Source organism: Panthera leo, chromosome B1 (assembly GCF_018350215.1).
Source record: "Panthera leo isolate Ple1 chromosome B1, P.leo_Ple1_pat1.1, whole genome shotgun sequence".
Lineage (NCBI taxonomy): Eukaryota > Metazoa > Chordata > Mammalia > Carnivora > Felidae > Panthera > Panthera leo.
In genome coordinates this window covers 14,550,050-14,566,796 of record NC_056682.1, presented here as the reverse complement: position 1 = coordinate 14,566,796, position 16,747 = coordinate 14,550,050, and the positions used below count along the sequence as shown (strand labels likewise).

Below are 16,747 nucleotides of genomic sequence, written 5' to 3'. Positions count from 1 at the left end.
CCAGGATGCGGAGAAAGAGGACTTCTTTTGCATTGCTGGTGGGAATGCAAGCTGGTGCAGCCACTCTGGAAAACAGTATGGAGGTTCCTCAAAAAACGAAAAATAGAACTACCCTACGACCCAGCAATTGCACTGCTAGGCATTTATCCAAGGGATACAGGTGTGCTGTTTCGAAGGGACACATGCACCCCCATGTTTGTAGCAGCACTATCAACAATAGCCAAAGGATGGAAAGAGCCCAAATGTCCGTCGATGGATGAATGGATAAAGAAGATGTGGCATATATACACAATGGAGTACTACTCAGTAATCAAAAAGAATGAAATCTTGCCATTTGCAACTACGTGGATGGAACTGGAGGGTATTACACTAAGTGAAATTAGTCAGAGAAAGACAAAAATCATGACTTCACTCCTATGAGGACTTTAAGAGACAAAACAGATGAACATAAGGGAAGGGAAACAAAAATAATATAAAAACAGGGAGGGGGACAAAACAGAAGAGACTCATAAATATGGAGAACAAACTGAGGGTTGCTGGAGGGCTTGTGGGGGGGGGAGGGGCTAAATGGGTAAGGGGCATTAAGGAATCTACTTCTGAAATCATTGCTCCACTATATGTTAACTAATTTGGATGTAAATTTTAAAAAATAAAGTTAAAAAAAAAAGAATTGTTTGGTTACCGTATCATACTTCTTTGCAACAAATATCTGCCTCTTTCTTCTCAATTGTTAGTATTACAATTACTAGTTCACAATTGATTAAAACATTATAAAATTGATAATTCATTAAAAATAAGTAAAACTGTATTAAACACGACAAAGAGTGAGTTTTATGGTGCTTTAAGAAAAGGAGGTTTCCCTCCCTCCTCCCTCCCCTCCCTCCTTCCTTCCTTCTTTCCTTCCTTCCCTCTTTTGTAAAATGAGCATGATTGTGAAAAGGCAGAAAGGAAGTTTTCCCTTTGCCTATCACCCTCACTTGGACTTGACACATCATTCTCTTCTGAATAAACAACCTATTCTCAAAAGAGCGTTACCAAACACATTTCTAGAGACTAACAGAGAGTCTGTTGCTTCTCAGGATATAGAGGCCGGCATATCAAATACTGCTTTAGCTTAATCTCCTGGTTCCAGGAATAATTTACTTATCTGATTCTTCATGGCTCTTGATATTCCTAAAGACCCCAACTAATAACAAGGTGAAACGAACAAAAAGATTTCCTGCTCTCTCAACTGAACTGTGCTAGAAATGATAAATTTGGAACTCTGCCAATCACTGTCTGGCGTTGTAAGTCTTGGGCAATTGGCTACCCCTTTTCTCCAAAGGCCCTGTGCCTCATACACAATTCAGGTTTCAGTTCTGTCTACAGAAGGTATTTCTCTACCCTTTCGCAGAAATTTTTGACCATGACAATGATTAAGCAATTCCGCCTTTTCAGTAATTGCATTTTACAGAAGCAAATTATATGACTTTGAAACAACAAGATCTCCAAGGACAACAGTTGGCCTGATCTTTATAGGTTCTAGAGCCAAAGGAATGTCACGACACTAAATCCTAATCAATGTCAGAGCCCACTGGGAACAGAAAATTGTTCCCCAACAGTCAGTTCTCATATCGTTGACTCATATGGTAATAATAAAACAGGGCTTGAATTCACATCTTCATTATTGCTCGCTCTCTGTAGTCCATGCTTCTCCCAGAAATGAGTGCAAGATTAAAAGTGGCCTCTTCTAGAATTTCTCTGATCAAATAGGAAGGTTACAGCCCCTTTTACCTAAGAAATCAAGGCCAATGTTACCAATCGGGAAACTGAGCACAATACTTTCAAAGTTGAGCTGATAGGCTACATAACCCAATGATATTTGACAGACAATTCTTCCTTGAACCATATTGTTATTTGTTGTATCAGATTCACTTGGGAAGGTTTGACACACTTCCTCCGCCAGCTTGAGTAGAACTGCCTAGCAACCAGAAAGAAGGTGCAAGCCCTTGTCCCTTTAAACAGTGGTGGGAATGCTACCAAAACTACTGAATTTTCTTTCGTAGCATAGTATTTGCATCTCTGTCCCCCCAGAAGCGTGGCTTTCAGTGGGATCATAATGAGTGAAACAAAGATTCGGGTTATCTGGTAAAAACAAACAAACAAAAAGCAGCAAGAAACAAACAAAAAAACTCCCAGCAAATCATCTACCTTAACCCTGCATTCAAAATAATATCCTTAGCTACTATTTATCAACTCACTGAGTTAATCATTGGTTATTTAAGCAGACACTACAAACTCACACATAAAGTACTTCTTTACAACGCTTTACCAACATCCTGAACTCACTCTTGTTAGCTTGAAAGGGTCAAAGTCTTGTTTTCAGATGTTTCAAAGGACATGAAAGTCATATGAAAAGGTTTTTAATCTCTCAATGCCAGATAACTAAGCATTTGATCTGCACTGGAAAGAGAAATATAATTTCAGGTGGATTTTGGTAAAGTCTTAAACAGAAAAAATAATTTACATCCTTCTAACTAGCCATGGAAGGTTTATTTTCCACTGTACAGTTAGAAAAGTGCGAGACGGTCACTTTTACTAAATTACACCTTACATTTAGACAGAATTATTCCAAAGTAACATTAAACTGATGCAGGCGGAGAAAATTTTCAGTGCGATACCCAAGCATCATAAATTCAAGGCCAAAGCTACTGGAAATGTTTTGCAGTCAAAACTGAGGAACTTTTCAGGCACTAATTTGCTACAGTTTATAAATGGCTTTTCTTAATCCGAGAATTGTTTTCTTTTTCAAGTTGGTGAGAAATGTAAGTTTATGACCAAAAAACCAAATGCACTCCAAAGATGTTGGGGGACATTTTCTGACATTTGAGGGATTTACCATGCCTCAGGGAGGCACAAAAATGCAATCAAAGTCTGTCTTGAAGGCTTGGAATTGCTATATGTTACCATTTTACAACCTCGGTAAGTATAACAGCAGATTCTTAGCACCCAAATCCTTACCTCCCACTGAGGACATGATTCCGTATTACTAGTCTAAAACCTGAATCTTTGGAGCGAAAACTAGCCGGTTGGTCTAACACCTTTGTTTCTATGTGGGAAGTTTCAAAGATTAAGGCACTATACAAATAAATTAAGGACTCCGGTCACAGTTATCCGATTTTGCTGCTCAAAGCAAGAATATAGCAAAACACTGTTATCTGAACACAGTCAAAAACGGGGGGGGGGGGGGGGAATCCACCTACCTAAAAAAACCAAAACCACACATCAAAGCTCAAGCACGAAATTCTCTCTTAGAATGTATTTATTTTTCAGCTAGACACAAATTTCCCCAAATGCTTTTCCAGCGCTGGGCAGGCAGTTTTAGAAGCAAGAAAGAACCAATCGCGTTAAAAGCAGCCACGTTTATTTTAAAAACTCATCGGAGGCAAGTAGAGAGGTAACAGCCCTCCAGACTGGGCCAAGATGAAAGGAAATCCCCGGATATGCACACGGTGCTGAGTCAAAGGACGAAGGCATCAAATCTTGCCAAAAAGGATGGAAGGATGTATTTAAGGGGGCAGGACAATTTTTATCTAATACAATTAAAAGGTGAAAGACGACTTTGCATGTGGGGGCACAGCTACCCACCACACCAAAACACACAAATACCAGAAATCTGAGTCCTGCAGTGTTAGGACATTTTGCTGTTATCTAATTCATAAGGAAATTGGAATTTTTTTTTTTTTTTTACAACGAAGATCGCCAAGCCGAGCAAGTGGGTGACTGAGGAAGTTATCTGGAAAATTCCAAAGATTTTTTTTTTCTTTTTCTTTTTTTTAAGGCTGGACTACCAGACCCAAAACTATAGACAAGGCTGCCTAGGACCGCTCTCTCTGCTCCCAGCCTGGTATTCGAGGAGCTGAAGATTTTTTTTATCCTGAGCTTAAAAACACCAACAAGTCCGGAAACTTAGTGGAGTCAGGATAATGTCAGTTACCCTCATAGCAATGGTGGTGGTGCTGGCCAATACCTTAGGGGTTTTACAGAAACCTTTACTACAACGCACAGTCAGTCCATCTGCACGTAGTAGACAGGTGCCTCGAAGACACGTTAGCATTGCCGACAAAGTGCGGTAGTTAACCTTTGCTGTTGCTTAAAGTGTTTCCGGGAGCAGGATGGTGACGTAGTGCTCAATATTCTTTTTTTTTTTTTTTTTTTTTTTTTTTAAGGGAGAGAGAAACAGAGTGCAAGCAGGGGAGGGGGCAGAGAGAGAGGGAGACCCAGAATCCAAAGCAGGCTCCAGGCTCCTAGCTGTCAGCACAGAGCCCGAAGTGGGGCTTGAACTCATGAACCATGAGATCATGACCTGAGCCAAAGTTGGACGCTCAGCCGACTGAGCCACTCAGGCGCCCCTCGATATTCTCTTCAAATCCTTTTGGTTACATCATGCAGAAGAGACTTGACTCGGTGTTTATTTGTCTCTTTTACCCTTACCCAATATTATTTACTAATCACACGTCTAAAAAGGGAGAGCAGATTTGGGGCTCTGTTTTCACAATGATACTACCTAGCTGGAATTTAATAACACGACTTTGTTTTCATTATATTTTAAGGTAATCCAATCAAAGTGATACTTTGACAATTTTCCACTTACCAAAGTGACAGGCTTTCTTTTACACATAAACTGACATCCAAAAGTGAGTCATTTTAAAGAAAAGTCTTGAATAAGTAAATTCCTATAAATATAAAATTAGAATGGGATGTGGACGTGGAAAAACCCATCAAGATCATGTTATTGTCCGAAGTTTAGAAAACCCTGTTGTAAAGTCTAGCTACCACATACATGAACTAAACACTGTTTGTTTTACAAATTCCACGATTAGTAAGTTTGTGACCAGAAGAACTCTTTCCTATCAATTGTAAGGTATGTGATTAATAATAACCACATTTTTAGCATAACCTTACCTTAAATCGCTCATTTTATGGCTGAACAAACTGCAGACCCCAGAGAAGCCCACATCTCTGGAGTCCTCGATCAGGGTACTGACCTCGCATGTAGGACAGGACAGGGACCTTTGGTCTCTCTACTTGATGTATAGAGTTTAGGCAACATGGTGAGCGAATTCCAAGGTAACTTACACTTTACTTAAAACAGATTTTCAGGGGCGCCTGCGTGGCTCAGTGGGTTGAGCATCCGACTCCTGGTTTTCGTCTCAGGTCATGACCTCTCCATTGTGGGATGGAGTCCTGCAATCGGGTGGGTTTTAAGATTCTCTCTCTCCCTCTTCCCCTCTCCCCTGCTCGCGCGCTCTTTCTGCCTCTAAAAAAAAATTAAAACATAAAAGTATACATCAAACTATAAGCACTTGATTCAGGAAGGGCTGAAGAGCTGTCTGGCTTATTTCTACCCTCACTGCTCCTTGAAGACAGCCCCTTCTCCAGGTCGGGTGGGGGTAATGAGGACAGAGCCCTCCGAGGAAGCCACCTACTGGGCATATAAAAAGGAGAGGAGGGCTGCAATTTTTCCAGCTCGCTGTAGGGATATTTTGAAATTTTGCTATTTTGTCCGTCTCTTTTGTCATGCTTGCATCCAGGCAACAAGAATGAGTTATCAGCTCATCTGAAGCTGTGACCCGAGGCTCCAGCTGACCCCCGGATCGGACCGGCCTTCCCCGGCCACTCTCCCACTGTCCCCAGCGATCGTTCGCACACACCTCTCGGGACTCCTGCAGACTTCCCATGTCCCTTCCCGGTGTCAGCCCTTCACGGGGAAAGCGGGAGCTGTTAGAAGAGAACGAGCTCTTTTCTCAATACCAAATCTAGCGAGCTGCCTGCATTCACACCTGTTCACTCGCAGAACCTGAGTACCACCAGGTTACACGGATTTTTGTCGTCTCGATCCCTTTTATTCCCCGAGGCCTAAAAACAGTGCCTTGTAAGTAACAGATGAGCAAATACAGATCTTAACAAGTGAGTTGAAAAACCACCTTCCTTTTTGACACATTAACTGGAGCTGTCCCTGTGCCTGTTTGAGATGAACCCGTCACGAGTCTCAGTTCTCGCTCACTCCTTGTTGCCTGCCTGTTCAGATGTGACTGTTGCAATAACCCGCTTCTCCTGACAGCATGCATCCGTCCCCTTCTAATGGAATATTCCAATATGGTCACGCTATATTGTCTCCTTAGGGGTTACAATCCTCCCTTAGCTCGCTCACCTCAGCTACAATCATGCTTCCCTTCGCACCAAAACTTGAGGCGCCTGGGTGGCTCAGTCGGTTAAGCTTCCCACTCTTGATTTCGGCTCAGGTCACAATCGCACGTAATGAGACGGAGCCCTGTGCGGGTGTGCGGGGCTCTGTGCTGACAGCGCGGGGCCAGCCTGGGATTCTCTTGCTCCCTCTCCGCCCCTCCCACCGCCACAGGGCCCACCCCTCCCTCTTCTGGATCCACCCAGTTGTTCCACAAAATGTAGGTTCGCCCCCCCCCCCCCCCCCCCCCCCCGCCAGCAGCATCAGCCCCACTGAGGAGCTTGTCAGAAATGTAGCATCTCAGGCCCCCATACCAGACCTACTGAATCCGAGTCTGCATTTTGACAAAAACAGGTGACTCGTGCACATTAAAATTTGAGAGGCGGGGCGCCTGGGTGGCTCAGTTGGTTGAGCCTCCGACTTTGGCTCAGGTCACGATCTCGCGGTCCGTGGGCTCGAGCCCCGCATCGGGCTCTGTGCTGGCAGCTCAGAGCCTGGAGCCTGTTTCAGATTCTGTGTCTCCCTCTCTCTCTGACCCTCCCCTGTTCATGCTCTGTCTCTCCCTGTCTCAAAAATAAATAAACGTTAAAAAATAAATAAATAAATTAATTAATTAATTAAAAAAATTTGAGAGGCACTCGAGGTGCCTCCGTGGCTCCGTGGGTTAAGCATCCTGACTCTTGATTTTAGGTCAGGTCATGATCTCAAGGTCTTGAGACCGAGTCCCAGGTTGGGATTCACACTGAGCGTGGAGCCTGCTTGGGATTCTCCCTCACCCTCTCAAAATAAATAAATAAATAGATAAATAAATAAACAAACATTAAAAAAAATTTGAGAGGCAATCATGTGTTTACAAGTGATTTTAGTCACATGGCTTTAAACTCTACTCACAAGCTAATTTCCACATGTTTAGCTCCCGGCCCCTCCCTCAACTCCACGTTGGATCCCACAAGAAGTCTATCAGGAATCTGACACCCAAATGCAAACAGAAATCTTGATCTTTCCCCACAACCCCAAAACCCGAGTCACCCTTGTCATCTCTTTGCTTTCCAATCACTGGGCCAAAATCCTTGAAGTTTCACTAATATCCATTTGAAGCTAAAAAGCAACTATAGGAATCCTGTGAATTTAAAAAATAAAAAAATCTCGAAGACCTAAGCAGAGTCCTACCGTAAGCCATCAATATTTCTTGTGCAAAGGTTTCTGAGTCTCCTGAGACTCCCTATTTTCACTAAGGCTCCCCAGATTTTGAGTGCAGCAGGATCACTGTGATCGTCAAAAAACTCTTCAATATAAACCTTTCCCCAATTTCCTACCATGGCTTTTGAGAGTCAGCAGTTTCTAGTCCCTTCCACACTGTGTCAAGTGTTCTAGCTAAACTGATGAGCTTGTTTTTACCCCTCTCTCCCTTAAACCTCTGCCTGCCTCCCTTATTTCCCCCTCTGGCCTCAGCTCCAAGATCACTTCCTTCGAGACCTTCTTTAATCACCACAATTAAGACTCACCTCTCTTTCCATCCGTTTTCTGTTCTTCTGCTTTACTCCCCTCTAAACCGTTCCCTACCATTACATATATCTGACCATCAGAATGTCTGGTGTGTGAGCAAGGATTGTCTTCGAAACCGCCGCTGCTTAGAACAGCACACAAGCAGCACTCGAGTGTGGCGTCTTCAAGTGTTGGTAGACTGTTGGGTGCGAGGGACAACCTCTTGCACGTGTTTCAGAACTTAGATGTGCTTCAGGGTCCCATAAGTCTGAATGTAGAGAAGACACCCAGTTTGGAACAGGTTCAAATTTTCATAATATGGCAGTGGTTCTAAAACTTTTCTGTATGTTAGAATCACCTGGGGATTAAAAAAAAAATTCTAATGTTTCAGCCACATTCCAAATGAATGAGATCACAATTGTTGGGTGTGGGAGAGAGATATCTGTATTTCTTGAAACTCTTGAAGTAACTCTAATATGAGACAAGTTTAGGAACCCCTGGTTTATAGCATGAGTTAATAACCACGATAAGAGATAGTATATGAAACCTAGAATACTTAAAAAAGAAATCCCAGTCAAAATATTATGCCAACTTAAGACTTCTATTTCCTGTGTGGTATGGTACAGAAAACAAACAAAAAAATTCATAAGAATAAGACTGTTTCAAACATTAGGTCTTGAAGAGAGCACATTTTACAGGATTTTCCATGTCTGTTTTCCTAGCAAGCCTAATCCAAATTTGGGGCCTCTGTTATGAAGTTTATTTTGTTTTCCCCATAAGCTAAGGGAAATTTAACGTATGAAAAAGCGGTGACTTCCATATAGTGACATCTGAAAGCTTTTGGAGACTTTGTACATACCGATATTTTTAATGGTGTCAGGTAAACAGCTCTATCTTGGTAATAAGGATGTCATCACTAAGACAAAATGCTGTATTTTCAAGAGAGAAAAGAATGTCTTTACAACTCAACTATGTTACAACAAATAAATTCTTCATCATGCTGTCTAATACTTCTCGCTCAAGAAGTAATATAACCAACTAGTTCCAGTCATCAAGCAAAATATCCTTAGGACAGAAGTTAATCAAATATTGTGCATTTACCTATCTCAAAGATCACCTTTAAAGTATCTTCATATCTCAGGATGAGGGACAAAATTAACAAAAGAGAAAAACAAGTCATTTGATTATTAAAATCCTTACCATAGTGCAAAAACTATAGATTTCAAAAGAACCTTGGAGATACTGAAGCCAACCTTGTATTTTGTATTACAGATGTGTAGCCGGACACCCAGATGAGAGGAAATAACATGCCTAAAAGTCACACAGGAGAGTCAGAAGAAGAAAAAACAATTTTTTTTTTTTTGTTCCAAACAAGCAGACAGAATTTTTCACGCTAATCAAAAAGAATCGAGATCATCAGATTAGGAAGAAATGAGGAATAAAAAGTTACGTTACACACAGATTTAAAGGACTGGTCAATCATCTGCCTCCTCCCCCAGACCAAACAATTCTCCGAATATATGTTCATATATATCCATCAATATGCTTACTCTTAAAGTACCAGGATCTTGGAAAATTCAATTTACAAATACATTATTAATTGCATTGTTATAATGAAATTAGTTCATTAAACATGAAAACATCAAACAGCACCAGTACCAGAAAGTGAAAGTGAATACACTATTACTTAAAATAATATATAATCACTGATTGGGACAGAAATCAACTATAGCCACTAGCAAAACTATTGAAACTCCTGTTTGACATAAAGGCAATATTTAAAGACTAGTATATGCCCTTGTCCCCACTGATAGGCCCGTGGCTAGGCAACTCAGCAGTGGGTCACGTGGAAAATGTTTTTAAAGAAGATGCTTTTCCTAAATTGCTCAACCTTGAACCATGATACTACAGAACCCCAAATTTTCCAATATAAGCCAATGGCACCATTTTTGGTATCCTAACTATGCTTGCCTGTCCCAATTAAAACAAAACAAAACACAACTCCCTTATTAAGCACTAGATTAAATGTATCTATGATGCAGCAGGAAGGCATTTACAAATGGGCTACTGACAGTGTATCAAAATGCTACTAAGGAAAATACAGCAGCAAATACTCTAATAAGAGCACATTATTCCACATGGAATCCCAAATTATTCTTATCTCTAGCTCCTTAAATTCATGGAAGCCTAGAGATGAACAAGTGTATGTATAAACGGGGCTAGGGAGAAAGAAGCTTTAAATGTAGTGTTCATACCTTAAATTACCCAAGATGATCTGAATGCTTACAGAGAACTCCAACTTCGTCTAAATTTTTAAAGCACAGAGAACTAAAATACTAGCAAAACTTTGGTGTTTACCTCAGAAACAGCATTGTAGTTTTCAATGAAAATGAAATAGGCCTGGTTTGTGAAGTTCTAATGCTCACACCCCCCTCTCCCTATTCCCTGCTCCTTTCGTCAGGCGATCTAAAGACTACCTGGTTTAAAATATTTGGTAATTCAGTGCAGAAAATTAAGGTCACAGACAAAGTACAACAACGTTTAATACACCGTTAATACTAATGATTAAAAATTATTGCATAGTCTTATGCATTTACCCTAAAACATTTTCTGAAAGTAAATTCTGAAAGAATTATATAAAAGACAAATAACCTTTTAAAATGTGGATGGCATTTACTACCTCGATCTTCTATCCTTTTTTGCCTTCTCAGTACTTTTGTCCATTGTTTTCTCATTATCTCCCCTGCACTTTGGGCAATACCATTTCCCCTTTGGTTTATAGGTGAGTGAGACACATGAAAAGTGAAACCATTCAATTGGACACTGTTCATTGTCACATCCGATCATTTCCCCATAAGACACTTGGTTACATAAACAGTACGTAGGTTCATTGGGATCTATTGCAAACTCAACAGGCGAAGCTTCCCTCTCCTGCTTGGCCTTGGAGCGCTTCTTTTTCTTGGCTGACTTGGATTTCTTTTCTTTAGGTGGCTGATCATCACAGTCTTCAATCCCATTCGTCATGTGGCATAAATCACGGCTTTCACTGGTTCTCTGTCTGCGGGGTCTTCTGGAAGATCTTTCTGGTTGGCTGGACTCCACCTTTGCCTTCTCCGAGGCGCGCTCACCTTCAGCAGGATCCTGAAAGCACTGTGAATGCAGCTCCATCTGCCTTGCCCGATTTTCCACCAATTCGAGCATCTGCGTGACAATCTGAATTTTTTCATCTCCCAATTCCTGACTATTGATTAATGCTCTCTGGAGATGCTGCTGTAGGCGTTTTTTCTGGTTTGAATCATCTTCTTTCTTGTATTTTTCATAGACATCATCAATTTCCTTTAACGTTTCTAAAAACAGAAGAGAAAAGCCAGAACATTATTGTGCATTAGCACATGTGATATTTTTCAAGTTAGTTATGGTTCACAGAATTGGTAAAGTTGAATGAACTCAAATCATAAAACCAGTCTCCTCTATGGTATGTATACACTAAAAAAATTATTTCCCCTAGAAAAACCAGACGTTATCCAATATGAAAGTATATTTAGAAATAAACCAATAAGGGGTGCCTGGGTGGCTCAGTCGGTTAAGCGTCCAACTTTGGCTCAGGCTGTAATCTCCTGGGTTCGAGCCCCATGTCAGGCTCTGTGCTGACAGCTCAGTCTGGAGCCTGTTTCACATTCTGGGTCTTCCTCTCTCTCTGCCCCTCTCCAGCTCATACTCTGTCTTTCTCTTTCTCAAAAATAGAAATAAAACATTAAACATTTTTTTTAAAGAAATAAACTAATAGGAAGAATATAAAGCTTTCTTTTTCTTCTTTTTTCTTATTTATTTATGTGTTTATTTTTTACAAAGCTTTCTAATACTCAGTAATTTATATTAACAAAGATAAGAGGGGGTGCCTGGCTGGCTCAGTTGGTAAAGCATGTGACTCCTGATCTCAGGCTTATGAGTCCAAGCCCCACATTGGGCACTGAACTTAAAGAGAAAAAAAAAAAAAAAAAAAAAAGGATAAGAGATGTATGCACTAATTAATACATGGGCAAGAACACTGTATGCCACTTTATAGCCCACCTAGTGAAGTCACCTACACTTCACGTGAACCTCAAAACACTCACTGTAATGAAATTTACATGCCAGACTTCAACTGTAAAACTTAGGTTCTAAAACTGGGTACAGACTACTGTCCAACCGTGTTTACAGGATTTACAGCTCAATCAATGACTTGCTACATGACTCCAGAGAGACATTACACCTTTACTTGCGTATCATATCCCTGGACACTCAAACAAAGCAGACGCGAGTCACTCTCCCCGCCCCCCCCCACCCCATATTAGTTTTAATGGCTCTCTTATTTTACCATAGGGGAGATTCTGAAAACCAAGCTATTTACAAAGTGGGGTTAGGTTCCCATTCTGGCATCAACTGACGAAGCTACTAATACAATTACAGCAAAGTCAGCACCGAATCACTCTGCTTTTGTAGATAACTCAGCAGTTGGTTCTAAGCTTTTTGAACTGCTGATTTTGGTATTGTATAGCATGTGGGACACATTTAAATCAATTAAAAATGTCTGAGTCACTAGAAGGCATACAAAAATCTGAAAATAGAGTTCCAGATGTCACCAAAAATTTACGTAAGATTAAATTTCTATTCTATTCTATTGTTCTATTTCTTGTCCCTCTGAGATACAACGCTGAGTTCTGTCTTACTAAAGGGAGAGAAACAAAAATTAACTCTAATTGATCACACCACATGGCATATCACTGTTTTACATCCTAATATTATTACCAGCACATGGCATACCATCATTTTGCCTTCCAATATTATTGCTTTAACAAGAACAGAAATGCTAGACGAGTAAAATGCATACATTAGGCTGTCTCCGAGAAATGTTAACACGAAGCAGGCATTCAACACAACTCTTATGAATTAACTCCTCCCTAGAAATTAGAAGTACTCACATGTGCTGGACAACTGCTTAACCCGGGATACGTGACAAAATGCCACCGCACATTTGAGGGTACTCGTACCTGCACAGCATATTTTAAAACAAAGTTCACATCTAGCCCATTTGCCTGGCTGGGTGACTTTCTTAAGAACGTAATTTTTCTCCAGGAAAAATAAGGACATTACATATTTTCCCCGCAGACAAAATTTGAGGATTAAAAAGTAAAGGTAAACCTTATTTTAAATATTCTGTACCTAACTATCAGGATTTGAGGCTAATTATATATATCATACCATACAAGCACACTGATATGATACTATGCATGAGAAAAATTCACATTTCTAAGACATCTTAATTACGTAGTGAAAGAAGAAAGGAAACTAACACTTACTAGGGCCCTTGTATGTGATAAAGATTTTCTCATTTAATCCCCACAGCGACCTTATGTGGACGCTATCACTTCCATATGTGAAGAAAATGAAGTTCAAGAGGTAACAACCCCAGACTTTGAACTCTGCCACATACGTATGTCTGGCTCTGCCCTTGAACCATTTGCTACTAAGCTGCACGGAAAGCACTTGAAATTAAGTATTAATTTTTTCTTCAATGATTATTTACCCAAGACATTAGGAACAAGAATATTGTAACAAAAATTGAGGTTCTCTAATAACCAGGTCCTATAATAAATACTTCGATTGTGAAATTGTTTTCTTCATTTCTCTATTTTTAAAGTCTTTAAGGTTACTTTTAAGATTCTCCAGTAATTTCTGAAGGTGTCTCAAATAGGAGAGAAATTTTTTTGACTTCTCGTATAATTCATATCACTAAATACTGCCGTAAGTTTTACATCCAAAAACAGAAAATGCCTAAGGACTAGCAAAGAAACAAAAAGCATATGAAATCTGAACCAAGAACACAGAAGTATATAAAGCTAATGAACATAAACCTGTGGAAGCAGAGCTTGGTAAGCACAGGCACAGACTGAAAACCAGATACTTGTCTTACCTTAATCTTGAAGCTGACCACAATCTTAAGAGAGCTGAAAATGTTTATAATCTCTCAATCTTTTAAAGCCTAATACTGTTTCTCATGTTACCAGAGCTACTTAGCACAATTCTAGATGGTCAACATGGCAGATTTCCCTGTAACCAATTTTCCCTCCCCAATTAAAATGAAAATAGCTGAACTCTTGTGAAGGCAAATATGTCTGTGAAGAAATGCAAAAACATGCAAGCTTTACAAACTTCAGTTACTATCTGAAAAACTAAAAATGTTCAATATACAATTCTTAAATTTTTTTTTCAACGTTTTTTAATTTTTTTTGGGGGGGGGGGACAGAGAGAGACAGAGCATGAACGGGGGAGGGGCAGAGAGAGAGGGAGACACAGAATCGGAAACAGGCTCCAGGCTCCGAGCCATCAGCCCAGAGCCTGACGCGGGGCTCGAACTCAGGGACCGCGAGATCGTGACCTGGCTGAAGTCGGACGCTTAACCGACTGCGCCACCCAGGCGCCCCAATACACAATTCTTAAGCACATATGTATCATTCTCAGGCTATACTTCATGTATGTGCTCCATTGTCTGTAGAAAATACCTTTAGAGTGCTTGAAAAAAGCTTGTATACAACGTTAATAGTTTAAAAACAAGGCTGTGTACATGGAGGAGCCAGGCTACTTCCCCACCTAATTACGTGAACAAGTGACTTAAACTCCTTGAAAATTTTAACTCCTTAGTAAAATAAATGTTTACTTCAGAGAATTATGAAATAATGTTCTGGATCGGACACAGCAATGACACCCAGTAAGTAATCACTATTTAATTCTCTTTCCCCCTAACAGAGATCAGTCCTATCATCAGCCCTATCGTATGGATTCAGAAGGCAGAAATAAGTTATAGATTCAAAAACACAGAGGCACTTAAATATTCTAATATGCTACAGGTCAGAAAATGTCACCCCAGAAGTGGGTTCCTTTGAGACTAAATCATAAGATTAGTGGAGGGCCTAGAAAAACAAAGAATGGGGTCCAAAAGTTATCTTTTTGAAGTCCGCATGGCTGTTCCCACATTATGTCCAAGGTCTGTTCCTTGATCAGGGTTAGAAAACGCGAAACGGCTCCCCATCTAAACTTCTCCCCTCCTAGTAGCAGGCCAAAGTCAACCAACAGTGGGTGATAAATGATACTCTCTGCAGGAAAGGCTGATTCCCTATCTTAGTTTTCTGACCACAAAGGGTGGCTTTTGCCTCATTACTCAAACTTGGCGAAGGAGGGACCCATGGGTTAAAGGACGCCAGGCGGTTGCCTTGTCAACCACCCACTTCCACCTGGGGCCCGGAAGTGACGCAAGGCCCGGAACCTACGCGGTGCTAGGGCCAGCGATGGTCCTAGTTAGCTGAATGTTTCCTCGTCCTGATTGAGTGGTTGAGAAAGAGTCGAAAAACCACGACAAATATGTCCCAAACCCCAACATCGACTGCGCTAGGGACGAATTAACGTCCTGCAACGTTCCGACACCTCCCAACCAGCCAACTCCGCCCAAACCTTCCGGGCACCAGCCATCTTCGAGGCGGGCGGGAGCGCGCCCGTCCGCGCCCCTCCCATGCCCTACGTCACGCCCTCAGGCCCCGCCCCCAGGGACGGAGGCCCTCCCCGCCACACACACACCCCTCTTCCTTTCCCCGCGAGGACCCCTCCCCTTTTAACCATTTGGCTGAAGGCTCAGAGGAAAAGGCTGCGGCCCGGAACTTTCCCTGGGGCGGGAGAAGGGAACGAACTCAATTCCCGAGCCGGGAGCCGGAGAGCGGAGGGAGGGACCTCCCCGAGTCCGCCTTCGCGGCCCTCTCCCGCCCCCTCCCCCCCCCCCCCCCCGCACGTTCCAATGCATCTGCTCTCGGGGTGGGGGTCGGAGGAGACGGGGAAAGCCAGGCCCGGGAGACCAGCGGGTGTCCGGCTGCGGCCGGCCGCTCACTCCCTACAGCCCCCCGCCCGGCTGCACGCTCCCTCGCCGGGGCAGGAGGGTCTGCGGCACCGGGCAGGCAAGCGCCGGAACAAATGCTGCTTAAAATGGCTGATTCCTTTCCACACCAGCTGCAGCCGCTGGGTCTGCAGCGGGGGCTGACGAGCGGCCCCCACCCCCACCCGTGATACCCCACAGAGGTCCTCGCCGACCGCAGCGGGGGAAGGGAGGGCCCCGAACGCGGTCTCCAGTCCCTCTCCCCCGTCCCACACACCAGACCCCCTCTGTGCACTCGGGGAGACTGTCACAGGAGAAATGGAAAGTGGCACTTCCCCGGGCAGCCTCCGAGCGACAGTGCCCGGAGGCCAGCGAATCCGACTGAGGGGAGGACCCGCACACGCAGCTCCGCGGCCCCCTACCTTGATATTTGTTGTCCAGCTCCCGAAGCACAGACACGTTCCTCTGCATGTCGTGGGGCAGCGACTCCACACACTCGAGGTAGTCCTGCACGTAGCAGGTGAGGAGCCGGCTCCGCTCCCCGGTCAGGAGCGCGGCCGACGAGTATAGTTGCTGCTGCTGCTGCCCTAACATCCTGCCGCCGCTGCTGCTCCTCGCCGCCGCCGCCGCCGCCGCCTCCGCATCCAGCAGCCACACATGCAACAGCCACGGCCGCCGCGGCTCCTCTGCTCGGCAGCCCGGCGCCGCGGGGACACCGGCCGCCGCTCAAGAGGGCACAGCCGAGTCCCCCGATCTCCACTCCCCCCAAAAGAAGCCCTCACTCCCCGCCCCCGCGGTAACAAGCCCAGGGGCGGGGCGAGATCAGGGCTCCCTCCTTTTTCCCCTCCCTCCCAAAGACTAGAGCAGCGGGGATCCCCCCAGCGGAGCTGGCGCCGGGGTCCCGGGCGTTGACACTTCCTGTCCCCCCGGGAGTCCCCAGATGCTACCAATGCCGTCTCGTAGCACGGATCCCCATGACAAGCCCCTCGCTGCCCCCTCTTCTCCCAATCACCCTCCGTGCCTGTAGGAGAGTCTCTCACTGGACTGCCCCCGCCCCTCCGCCTGTGGCCGCCTCTGCGCCTGCGCAGGACTTACTCCTAATAAGGCCGGGGGCCCGCCCCTACCGCCCTACCGAA

The 16,747-nt window shown here is 43.4% G+C and overlaps 1 protein-coding gene across 2 annotated transcripts in view; it reads right to left on the bottom strand.

The window, feature by feature from the left end:
* The window catches only part of ING2 (inhibitor of growth family member 2), a 98,204-nt gene extending 81,823 nt beyond the window's left edge, over nt 1–16,381 (bottom strand). The window contains exons 1-2 of one of the 2 annotated variants that reach the window (XM_042934243.1): nt 16,034–16,381; nt 7,732–11,058 (exon numbers count right to left, since the gene is read on the bottom strand). In XM_042934243.1, the coding sequence (XP_042790177.1) occupies nt 10,388–11,058; nt 16,034–16,205 (843 nt within the window). In that variant the 5' untranslated portion in view covers nt 16,206–16,381 and the 3' untranslated portion in view covers nt 7,732–10,387. Of the gene's footprint in view, nt 1–7,731; nt 11,059–14,488; nt 14,714–16,033 lie in introns of those variants that run through there. The other variant, XM_042934244.1, reaches the window with a different exon arrangement.
* Nucleotides 16,382–16,747: the final 366 nt, after the last annotated feature.